Genomic DNA, 12,642 nt, shown 5'->3' with positions numbered 1-12,642 from the left:
CACAATTAATTAAGAGTATAAATGATATTTCAACAATGGAAAATTAGCGAAATGTTTTTAATATTCTTGTGAAAACTAATATACATAATTAACACAAAGAAAAATAAAGGTATAGCTCCTAGTTTACGGAATTTTCGATGACGTGAGAATGATGTGAAATTACGTCAGAAAAATTATGTGATCTCTGACATCACGTGCTACATTTTGCAGCATTTCAATTCTTCTTCCGCTAGTTTGGATGAAAACTTTCTGGCAACACACACGTGAGGAAATAATTATATTTGAAATTTTAAACATTTTAATTCATTTATTTATTCGAGGAAACACTTAAACTGTATTTGGACAAAGCGAGGGAAATAAATATGGTTACGGAATTAATGGAATGTATGGTTTTTCTGGGTTAACGGAATTAGTCAATTACGGTTGTATTAATCAGCTGGACTTATTGCACGTTTTACGTTGCTGCAGATGCACTAAGCTAAAAATTTGGGGAAACACCTGTAAGTGCTCAGAGCTGTTAAGGAAGACATATATATGCATCTCAAGTCAATGGATAAGTCAGGAAATATCCCTATAAAACATTAAAACATTTTTTTCCGAATTCTGTGTATTAGTGAGGTTCCCGGTAAGCAGAGACATACAATTTATTAAACATTTCTAATTATTCAGAACAAGTACGTAACCTATAGTGCTTCTTAAGACACACATTTTGAAAAACCCTCCTGGAATTTTTCTTCAAAGTTAGATTCTTCGAGTAAATAAAGAATACACCTGACTTGTTAGAAAATTTAGCTAAAACTTTATTCGTAGAGATTTCACCGACTTGTCGTTTTCAGTATAAATATGACACGTAGTCTAAATGAAAGTTTTCTTAGTAAATAATTTGTGTTAAGGCGATTAATTTTCTACTTCATTTGTCTCTGCAAAGTTATAGTAAAAAGAAAATGAAGTAGCCTGTTAAATGAAGTACTCTGTAAAAGTAAATGAAGTACTCTGGAGCTGCAGCCGCACAAAGTTTAGACGCTCTTCATGAATAAATTAGAAAATATAAATCTTTTAGATACTTCTCGCAAATTCCGAATGTTAGTGATCTTCCCAACAAACAGAGACATACGATACATTAAATATTTTTAATTGATTAAGCAGAGGTACTAAACCTACTTAAGCAATTAAAGTGCACTTTCTAACGCATGTATTTTGAAAAAACATCCCGGAATATATAAACAATAAATTTCTCTTATTAGTCAATTTCAGTTCAAATTTATTATTAATAATTTTAAATATTTGAAGATATATTTTTGTATTAACTATCTGTGACGATTACCTGTGACGATATTACTTGCTGCGACGTAAAAGGTCATCTGAAAATCTCATCTTCTGGAAATGAGATATGCTGGAGGGAAAGAAAGTCCCCATCATTCTACCCCATTTGAGAATAATCTGGTCCGAATGGTGTATGCGTGTGTGCACTCATGTTCTGGGATGAAACTGTCGAACTATATCAGGCAATTGGTTTTCAGTTTTATTCGTAGAGAACTCCTCCAAGTTAGCCGAGATTTAGTGATCTTCCCAGTAAGCAAAGACATGCAATTCATTAAATATTTCTGATTCATTAAAAAGAAGTATAAAGCCCTCAAAGTGCACTTTGCAGCGTAGGTGTTTTGAAAAAACGAAATTCGAAATTTTTCTCTAACGTAACACATTTTTATTAAATAAACCGTGCATTTCTGATAAGATGTTTGCAGATTCTTCGTAGAGAAGTCACCTGAGATAGCCTTCTCCTTTTAAATATATATATCCTCCATTAAAATTTTTCAAAAGGTGCATATGAGCGATTACGCAATAATGGTGTTAATTTCTGGTTCAAGATACACTGCTTTATTTAAAGTTATTTTGTAAAGCATTTTTGAATGGTTTGACTCTTGCCATTGAAATACAATGGCTATGTTTAAATATTCGGAGATATGTATTTTCAATTAAATTTTTGTGATAATTATGCTTTAGAGAAATAGCTTCTCTGCCTCTGCGTTTTCTAATATCGTTCATAACGATTTCCTCTGTAAATGACGATAAGATTATTTCCTTTGCAAACACTTTAAGATTGGTTGAAACATCTATAGGTCCTCAAGGCTATGCAGGCTAACATATCATTTATCTCAAGGTGATGGTCAAATCTAAAAATATTCCTATAAATACTTTTGATAGTTTTAGCCAATTTCGGATGTTAGTAATCTTCCCAGCAAGCAGAGACAGCAATTTACTAAATATTTCTGAGTGTTTATCATGTAAGGTTTATATTTATTTTAACTAACATTTATTTTAAGCTATCTTTCCTGTCAAGCCTTTACTTTCCCCTAGAATTGCCAATGCCAGAGTATGTAAATTGTAGTAGAACGCGCAGTATATTCAAATATTAGCAAAAGTAAGTTCAGTTTAAATAGAAGGGAAACGAGATTGTATGTGTGCTTCTTGAATCGCGAGCGTGAAGGTTGCTAGGTAGAAATTTAAGAACCGCGCGTTTCGGCCTGTGTGCCTATTTCGGCAGTTCGTTGAATCTTCAACTGCTTAATCAGTAAGCTTGCTGAATCTCAGCTGTATCTTGAACGCGGTTATGTTAGTTACGATTTTAGAGCCTCGTAGGTAGTGATCACGTTATTTATTCATCTTGTCATTTATTTTTAGTTTCACATTTCTGTTTTGTTAAACCGCCGGGTCGGCGTAGTTTGTGAGCGTCAAGTGAACGCAGCTGTTATTTCTAAAGTGGAATAAAAAGGGATTTAAACCCTTTTTACGAGTTTGTGTAATTTACAATTCATAGCGGTCACTACTACTGTTGCTGACAATTTGGGGCCTCGCAACACCATTTAAGCCTCTATACTCCCCTCTGTAACACAAGTCTTTTGAAAAAAACCGGCGGAATATTTCTTTAGTGTAATAAATTTTCAGTAAATAAACAACGCGTTTTTAAAATTAGTCAATTTAGTTTGAAATTTATTCGTACTCAGCTGGTTCGAGACGACCTCCTCAGTTTAAATCTCGCCAATTCTATCTATGAAATTAGGCTCAGTAATTGATTTGTGTTGTGAATTTTCAATATATACTTCAAAGTCATTTCTACTTTAATTTTGCAGGTGGTCCTGCTGCTGCAGCCGCAGCGAATGCAGGTGTTCCAGGCTACTTAGGTCATCCAGGTTATGCTCTTCCAGGTAATGAACAAGTCACGAAATAATTTTGCTAAACCAATGCTTGAATTAATTGGGAAATAAAGATTTTTCAATTAAGCAGAAATATCCATTTATTGAAAGTTTTCGTAGATTAAGAGGCTATACTAAAATGTATTTTTGCTGCTAAAAAATTTGTTTCAAATTCATGTGTTCGAAGAAATGCCCTGAAATAATTCACTGCGTTTTAACCATCTGACCGATCAAGGTTTTCGATAAGAAACCACAAATTTATCAAAACTGCTATAAGAAAATATTATATTTTTATTTTAATGCAAAACTTCTACTGGTATTCTGTACATACGATTGTGTACTTTTAATATATTGCCTTAAATTCTTTGATATACTTTAATGTGCACGTATATATACGTACTTACAGACATAAAAAAATATACTAGGCCGTAATAGAGTAATATATACAGTAATTAAAGACTCTTTCTCATAAATTTATTCAGTGATGTAACTGCTTAAGTCTACCCTTTCTATGTAATTATGATAAATATTTTATATGAAATTAGGTTTTTCCAATGAATTTTTGTGCGTGATTTTCTACATCCTCTATAACAGTTTTGTGAAAAAGAATATGAGTGATAGCACAGTATTTGCTTAGTTTTCTGCTTCATTTCATCTTTTGATGTGTTTTCTCTGATGATTTGCTTCATAACGAATTTGTCTTGAAATGAAAGAAGGGTAATTTTCTTCGGAATGGTTTTGATCGTAAATTTTTCTATTAATAAAGATTATATGTCTTTTTCGTGCAAATTACCCTTATTTTTGCGGGCTGAATTCGCTCGAGATAGCCTTTACAGTGTAAATTATAACTTTTTTAAAGTCGTAAACTAAACTGATACAGGAGAAAGTTTCCAAATAAGATTGCAAACAAATTTAATGGTAAAAGAAAGTAGCTTCTTTTGAAATGAGAATTTGATGAAGTGAAATAAGTTCTACAATTAGGCGGTAAAATGTACCAGAAGGCGTTACTAATTAAGATAAAAACAAGTATTGAACACAATAAGTAAGACTCATGTGAAAAGGTTTATAACAGCAACCTTAATATTCCAAGTATGAGAAAGCATCGGATAATGTATATGAACATATTACCTGAAGAATAACAAATTAATTCACAGTTACTTAAGAGGAGAAATGAAGATCAAAACAGTAGAAAATAAGCAGTAGAGATTTTAATATTCTTGTGAATAGTAAGAGTACATTTAAGAATAGAAATATAGTTCGTAGCTTAGGAAATTTACAGTTAGAAAATTTGCAACGATGTCAAATTCATGTGAGTTTACGTCATAAAATTATGTTATAGCTGTCGTCAGGTGCTGCATTTAGATTTTTCTCCCGCTAGTTTCGATGAAAATTCCTAGATACACACATGTGAGCAAACAATTATTTTAATATTTTTCGAGGTTACCAATTTATTATTTTCTTTAAGGAAACATTTTTATCTCTACCTGTAATTATACAAGCTATGCCATGCTAATAAACATGGTAACAAAACTAGAAAAATGTTAAATAAATCAAATTCCTGGTGTAATTGGACAAAGTTGAATATTTGTAGAAACATGGAATGCGTTCGAGGTTAGGCATGCCAACGAGTCTGTGCATAGCGAGGTAATAAATAAATTGGAAAATATAAATGTTTTAGATACTTATCGTAAATTCCGAATATTAGTGATCTTCCCAACAAACAGAGACATACAATACGTTATATATTTTTAACTTATAAAGAACAAGTATTGATCCAAATTTAGCATTTAAAGTGCACTTTCTAACGCGTGTATTTTGAAAAAATATCCCGGTATTTTTCTGAAATATATTAATTTTGCAGTATATAAACAATAAATTTCACTTATTTGCCAATTTCATTTCAAATTTAAATATTAATAATTTTAAATATTTGAAGATGTCTTTTTTTCTATTAACTATCTCTAACGATTATTCTTTAGAGAAATATTTTCCCTAGCATTATTTTTTTAAAAGGCTTCTTCTGTAAATAACAGAAAAATTGTTTCCTTCGGAAGGATTTCAATCGTAAAATTTCCGGTTAGAAAATATTGCTTTTCTTCTATAGTTCAACCGTCTCGAACGCAGGCCTGGTTGGCATTCTGCCAAAACACTTAGACTAGTCTAAAAGGGGCTTTATTAATTACTGCGACGTAAAAGGTCACGTGAAAATCTTCTCAGAAAAGAGAAATGCTGGAGGGAAGGAATGTCCCCATCCTTCTACCGTATTTGAGAATAATCAGGTCCGTATGGTGCACGCGTGTTTGCACTCATGAAGCTGTCCAACTATATCAGGCAATTGGTTTTCAGCTTGATTCGTAGAAAACTCATCGAAGTTAGCCGAGATTTAGTGATCTGCCCAGTAAGCAAAGACATAGAATTCATTAAATATTTCTGATTGATTAAGAAGAGGTATAAAGCCTTTAGAGTGCACTTTGCAGCGTATCTGTTCTGAAAAAAGGGAATTCTGAATTTGTCTCCAACGAAACACATTTTTATTAAATAAACCGTGCATGTCTGATATTAGTCAAAGACGTTTGCAGTTTCTTCGCAGAGAACTCACCTGAGTAAGCCTTCTCCTGTTAAATATGTATATCCTACGGAATCCTGGAACGTAGGCCCTCAACTCACTCGATGTGGAGGATTATCGCAGACTGTCCCAGTCCAGTAGGCGAACAGCTCAGCTTTTAGCGATTTTGTGTTCGAAGCTACTTTAACTGAATAAGGTACCCTCGGGTACGCAAAAGTGCTCTTTTTTAGGACACCATCGTCTAAAACGGATGAAGAAGATACCGCTACGGATTTGGACAGATCTTTCAAATCAACGAAGTCACACAAGCTAAGAAAACAAGATTTCATGAAATCTCTGAAAAAGAAAATCAAGAAAGCAGAAACGGCAAGGAATGTCCAGGAAGAATTACGTGAAGTGGTGAAGACTAGGCACAATACGGATAACATTCATGATCTATCTGTTAAGGAACAAGAGGATTTAATACCAGAATTTGGCTTAGAAGCAATCAATATGATGATACACCAGCAACGGCGTAGGAAGTCTCTGTATTATTTTGAGAAAGTAACAGGAAAAAAAGGAGTAGAAGCAGAGCAGGAAGAAAAAGATAATGCAACAAACTAGAAACACATTTTTACAAAGAAAGAGAATGAAAATTACAAAAGAAATTTGCAAATCCAGCCCAAAGCTCAGAGCCGATGGAAATTGAAAAGAAAAATCCCTTCGAAAGATTAGATACTGAAGTTGACGCTGCAGAAGGAGGAGCCAAAGCAGATGAAACTCCGTTCCCCATAGTAGTATTTCAGCAAGGACAAATCGACTGTACTAAAGTTGAAGGCTATCTATGACAAAACTGCATTGATGAATTCGAAGCTCGAATGAAGGGCCGAGCTATCTTCGTTCAGCTGAAGGATGAAGAAGATTATCGTGCAATTACAGAAATGCTTAACAAGTAAGGGGTACCTTTCTACACCTACCAAATAAGCTGGGAAAAACCAATAAAAGTAGTACTGAAAAATTTAACCTGATAAAAACCCAGAAGAGGCAATCTTTGAAGATCTACAAAGAAGGAAATTCCCAATCATAAAAGTGAAACAAATCCAATAATCCCGCAAAAACTATTTCAAGAAACTCCAAATCTGGCATCTAGAATTATAAAGAAAAACTCAAGTGGCCAAGCGATTTATAACCTCAATAATATGTTCAGCATAAATATCAGCATAAAAAAATGGAAGCCTAAGAAAAGACTTACTCAGTGCTTTAGGCGCTAGGAGTGGGGACACTCCCAGCCCCTATGCATAAATCCAAAAAAAAAAAAAAAAAAAAAATGTGTTAAATACCATGGACCGCACAGACGCAATGTCTGCACGTTAAAAGAAGAAGATAAGCCCACCTGCATTTTCTGCAAAGAACCACATGTATGTAGTTATCGTGGATGCTCTGAATAACGACGCATATTTGAGAAAACCTGTGCAGAAACCTAAACCTTCCATCCCAAAAGCAGAAGACTTCCCGCAAATAATTACCGTTGAAACATCTGAAGAATAACCTAGCAGGAAACTCTACAGTGAAAAAACACAGTCAAGAAAAGGTGCAATCTCAAGTTAATTCAATGCAGCAGTTTCATGGCTCCGAGACGAAAAAGTTCAAAATTTGTCAGGAACCTTCATCAAACATATTGATCGTGTCAAAAAAGCAAAGACAACATTAAAAAACTAACTGCAGGATTTAAAATTGCCATGTGGCTCGAAAAAATTGCAGAAGATGAAAATTAGATATGTATTTGAATTAATTATGCAGAATATTACAGGGCTTGATCTTATTTTCCCAAAAATTAACTCAATTCACAGCTCACTGTTTCAAGCAGCATCTCGCGGGGTCAGTTCATGGGAGGGTGATCTCCCACGTGATTGGGTTCGGCGAATAACTTTTTAACCCCTACAGAGAGGATTTTTCCCACCAGGTAGGCCACTAAACAGAAGCTTGACCTCGAGGCTTTGCCATCTCGACTATCTTTCGTCTTCGGACGCAGTGCTCATGCACCCTTGATCTATTTTAAAATTACGAGTGGCCAATGACATACCTGATATATTGGTAAAAACGCTTATGTAGTTGAGAGCATTAGCGAAATTAACGATTCAGGATTCAAGATATAACCTCCATTAAAATTTTGCAAAAGGTACCTATGCGCGATTATGCAATAATGGTATTGAATCCTGGTTCTAGTTACACTGCGTTATTTAAGGTTATTTTCTAACGTTTATTTGAATGGTTTGACTCCTGCCATTGGACGACAACGGTTATGTTTAAATATTCGGAGATGTGTATTTTCAATTAAAGTTTTCTGATAGTTATCTTTTAGAGAAACAGATTCTATGCCAATGCATTTTCTAATAATATCGTTCGTAACGATTTCCTCTCAAAATGTCAAAAAGATTATTTTCTTTGCAAGCACTTAAAGATTGGTTGACACATCTATAGAACCGCAAAGCTATGCAGACTAACGAATCTTTTATCTCAAGGTAATGGTCAAATCAGAAAATATTCCTATAAATAATTTTGATACTTTTAGCCAATTTTGGATGTTAGTAATCTTCCTAGTGAGCAGAGACATGCAATTTTCTAAATATTTCGGAGCGTTTACAATTTAAGCCTTTATACTACCTTTGTAGCACACGTCTTTTGAAAAAAAAAAGCCGGAGGAATACATCTCTAGCGAAATCATTTTTCAGTAAATAAATAAGGCGTTTCTAAAATTAGTCAATTTAGTTCGAAATTTATTCGTACTCAGCTGGCTCGAGACGACCTTATCAGTTTAAATTCCGCCAGTTCTGTCTATGAAATTACGCTCATTAATTGATTTGTGTTGTGAATTTTCAATATATACTTCAAAGTCATTTCTACTTTAATTTTGCAGGTGGTCCTGCTGCTGCAGCCGCAGCGAATGCAGGTGTTCCAGGCTACTTAGGTCATCCAGGTTATGCTCTTCCAGGTAATGAACAAGTCACGAAATAATTTTGCTAAACCAATGCTTGAATTAATTGGGAAATAAAGATTTTTCAATTAAGCAGAAATATCCATTTATTGAAAGTTCTCGTAGATTAAGAGGCTATACTAAAATGTATTTTTGCTGCTAAAAAATTTGTTTCAAATTCATGTGTTCGAAGAAATGCCCTGAAATAATTCACTGCGTTTTAACCATCTGACCGATCAAGGTTTTCGATAAGAAACCACAAATTTATCAAAACTGCTATAAGAAAATATTATATTTTTATTTTAATGCAAAACTTCTACTGGTATTCTGTACATACGATTGTGTACTTTTAATATATTGCCTTAAATTCTTTGATATACTTTAATGTGCACGTATATATACGTACTTACAGACATAAAAAAATATACTAGGCCGTAATAGAGTAATATATACAGTAATTAAAGACTCTTTCTCATAAATTTATTCAGTGATGTAACTGCTTAAGTCTACCCTTTCTATGTAATTATGATAAATATTTTATATGAAATTAGGTTTTTCCAATGAATTTTTGTGCGTGATTTTCTACATCCTCTATAACAGTTTTGTGAAAAAGAATATGAGTGATAGCACAGTATTTGCTTAGTTTTCTGCTTCATTTCATCTTTTGATGTGTTTTCTCTGATGATTTGCTTCATAACGAATTTGTCTTGAAATGAAAGAAGGGTAATTTTCTTCGGAATGGTTTTGATCGTAAATTTTTCTATTAATAAAGATTATATGTCTTTTTCGTGCAAATTACCCTTATTTTTGCGGGCTGAATTCGCTCGAGATAGCCTTTACAGTGTAAATTATAACTTTTTTAAAGTCGTAAACTAAACTGATACAGCAGAAAGTTTCCAAATAAGATTGCAAACAAATTTAATGGTAAAAGAAAGTAGCTTCTTTTGAAATGAGAATTTGATGAAGTGAAATAAGTTCTACAATTAGGCGGTAAAATGTACCAGAAGGCGTTACTAATTAAGATAAAAACAAGTATTGAACACAATAAGTAAGACTCATGTGAAAAGGTTTATAACAGCAACCTTAATATTCCAAGTATGAGAAAGCATCGGATAATGTATATGAACATATTACCTGAAGAATAACAAATTAATTCACAGTTACTTAAGAGGAGAAATGAAGATCAAAACAGTAGAAAATAAGCAGTAGAGATTTTAATATTCTTGTGAATAGTAAGAGTACATTTAAGAATAGAAATATAGTTCGTAGCTTAGGAAATTTACAGTTAGAAAATTTGCAACGATGTCAAATTCATGTGAGTTTACGTCATAAAATTATGTTATAGCTGTCGTCAGGTGCTGCATTTAGATTTTTCTCCCGCTAGTTTCGATGAAAATTCCTAGATACACACATGTGAGCAAACAATTATTTTAATATTTTTCGAGGTTACCAATTTATTATTTTCTTTAAGGAAACATTTTTATCTCTACCTGTAATTATACAAGCTATGCCATGCTAATAAACATGGTAACAAAACTAGAGAAATGTTAAATAAATCAAATTCCTGGTGTAATTGGACAAAGTTGAATATTTGTAGAAACATGGAATGCGTTCGAGGTTAGGCATGCCAACGAGTCTGTGCATAGCGAGGTAATAAATAAATTGGAAAATATAAATGTTTTAGATACTTATCGTAAATTCCGAATATTAGTGATCTTCCCAACAAACAGAGACATACAATACGTTATATATTTTTAACTTATAAAGAACAAGTATTGATCCAAATTTAGCATTTAAAGTGCACTTTCTAACGCGTGTATTTTGAAAAAATATCCCGGTATTTTTCTGAAATATATTAATTTTGCAGTATATAAACAATAAATTTCACTTATTTGCCAATTTCATTTCAAGTTTAAATATTAATAATTTTAAATATCTGAAGATGTCTTTTTTTGTATTAACTATCTCTAACGATTATTCTTTAGAGAAATATTTTCCCTAGCATTATTTTTTTAAAAGGCTTCTTCTGTAAATAACAGAAAAATTGTTTCCTTCGGAAGGATTTCAATCGTAAAATTTCCGGTTAGAAAATATTGCTTTTCTTCTATAGTTCAACCGTCTCGAACGCAGGCCTGGTTGGCATTCTGCCAAAACACTTAGACTAGTCTAAAAGGGGCTTTATTAATTACTGCGACGTAAAAGGTCACGTGAAAATCTTCTCAGAAAAGAGAAATGCTGGAGGGAAGGAATGTCCCCATCCTTCTACCGTATTTGAGAATAATCAGGTCCGTATGGTGCACGCGTGTTTGCACTCATGAAGCTGTCCAACTATATCAGGCAATTGGTTTTCAGCTTGATTCGTAGAAAACTCATCGAAGTTAGCCGAGATTTAGTGATCTGCCCAGTAAGCAAAGACATAGAATTCATTAAATATTTCTGATTGATTAAGAAGAGGTATAAAGCCTTTAGAGTGCACTTTGCAGCGTATCTGTTCTGAAAAAAGGGAATTCTGAATTTGTCTCCAACGAAACACATTTTTATTAAATAAACCGTGCATTTCTGATATTAGTCAAAGACGTTTGCAGTTTCTTCGCAGAGAACTCACCTGAGTGAGCCTTCTCCTTTTAAATATGTATATCCTACGGAATCCTGGAACGTAGGCTCTCAACTCACTCGATGTGGAGGATTATCGTAGACTGTCCCAGTGCCGTAGGCAGACAGCTCAGCTTTTAGCGATTTTGTGTTCGAAGCTACTTTAACTGAATAAGGTACCCTCGGGTACGCAAAAGTGCTCTTTTTTAGGACACCATCGTCTAAAACGGATGAAGAAGATACCGCTACGGATTTGGACAGATCTTTCAAATCAACGAAGTCACACAAGCTAAGAAAACAAGATTTCATGAAATCTCTGAAAAAGAAAATCAAGAAAGCAGAAACGGCAAGGAATGTCCAGGAAGAATTACGTGAAGTGGTGAAGACTAGGCACAATACGGATAACATTCATGATCTATCTGTTAAGGAACAAGAGGATTTAATACCAGAATTTGGCTTAGAAGCAATCAATATGATGATACACCAGCAACGGCGTAGGAAGTCTCTGTATTATTTTGAGAAAGTAACAGGAAAAAAAGGAGTAGAAGCAGAGCAGGAAGAAAAAGATAATGCAACAAACTAGAAACACATTTTTACAAAGAAAGAGAATGAAAATTACAAAAGAAATTTGCAAATCCAGCCCAAAGCTCAGAGCCGATGGAAATTGAAAAGAAAAATCCCTTCGAAAGATTAGATACTGAAGTTGACGCTGCAGAAGGAGGAGCCAAAGCAGATGAAACTCCGTTCCCCATAGTAGTATTTCAGCAAGGACAAATCGACTGTACTAAAGTTGAAGGCTATCTATGACAAAACTGCATTGATGAATTCGAAGCTCGAATGAAGGGCCGAGCTATCTTCGTTCAGTTGAAGAATGAAGAAGATTATCGTGCAATTACAGAAATGCTTAACAAGTAAGGGGTACCTTTCTACACCTACCAAATAAGCTGGGAAAAACCAATAAAAGTAGTACTGAAAAATTTAACCTGATAAAAACCCAGAAGAGGCAATCTTTGAAGATCTACAAAGAAGAAAATTCCCAATCATAAAAATGAGACAAATCGAATAATCCCGCAAAAACTATTTCAAGAGACTCCAAATCTGGCATCTAGAATTATAAAGAAAAACTCAAGTGGCCAAGCGATTTATAACCTCAATAATATGTTCAGCATAAATATCAGCATAAAAAAATGGAAGCCTAAGAAAAGACTTACTCAGTGCTTTAGGCGCCAGGAGTGGGGACACTCCCAGCCCCTATGCACAAATCCAAAAAAAAAAAAAAAAAAAAAAATGTGTTAAATACCATGGACCGCACAGACGCAATGTCTGCACGTTAAAAG

General features: G+C 33.7%; 1 protein-coding gene across 1 annotated transcript in view; it reads left to right on the top strand.

Annotated features, from left to right (window-relative positions):
* LOC118191921 (uncharacterized) overlaps positions 1 to 12,642 on the top strand; it is a 208,081-nt gene that overhangs the window by 43,700 nt on the left and 151,739 nt on the right. The window contains exons 8-9 of the mRNA XM_085827585.1: positions 3,132 to 3,206; positions 8,657 to 8,731. Of these exons, the coding sequence (XP_085683711.1) occupies positions 3,132 to 3,206; positions 8,657 to 8,731 (150 nt within the window). The remainder of the gene's footprint in view (positions 1 to 3,131; positions 3,207 to 8,656; positions 8,732 to 12,642) is intronic.

Source organism: Stegodyphus dumicola, chromosome 12 (assembly GCF_044657685.1).
Source record: "Stegodyphus dumicola isolate Sdum_Otavi_A_Nest chromosome 12, ASM4465768v1".
NCBI lineage: Eukaryota > Metazoa > Arthropoda > Arachnida > Araneae > Eresidae > Stegodyphus > Stegodyphus dumicola.
Note: the sequence above shows the minus strand (reverse complement) of the source record. Positions and strands in the feature narration are given on the sequence as shown.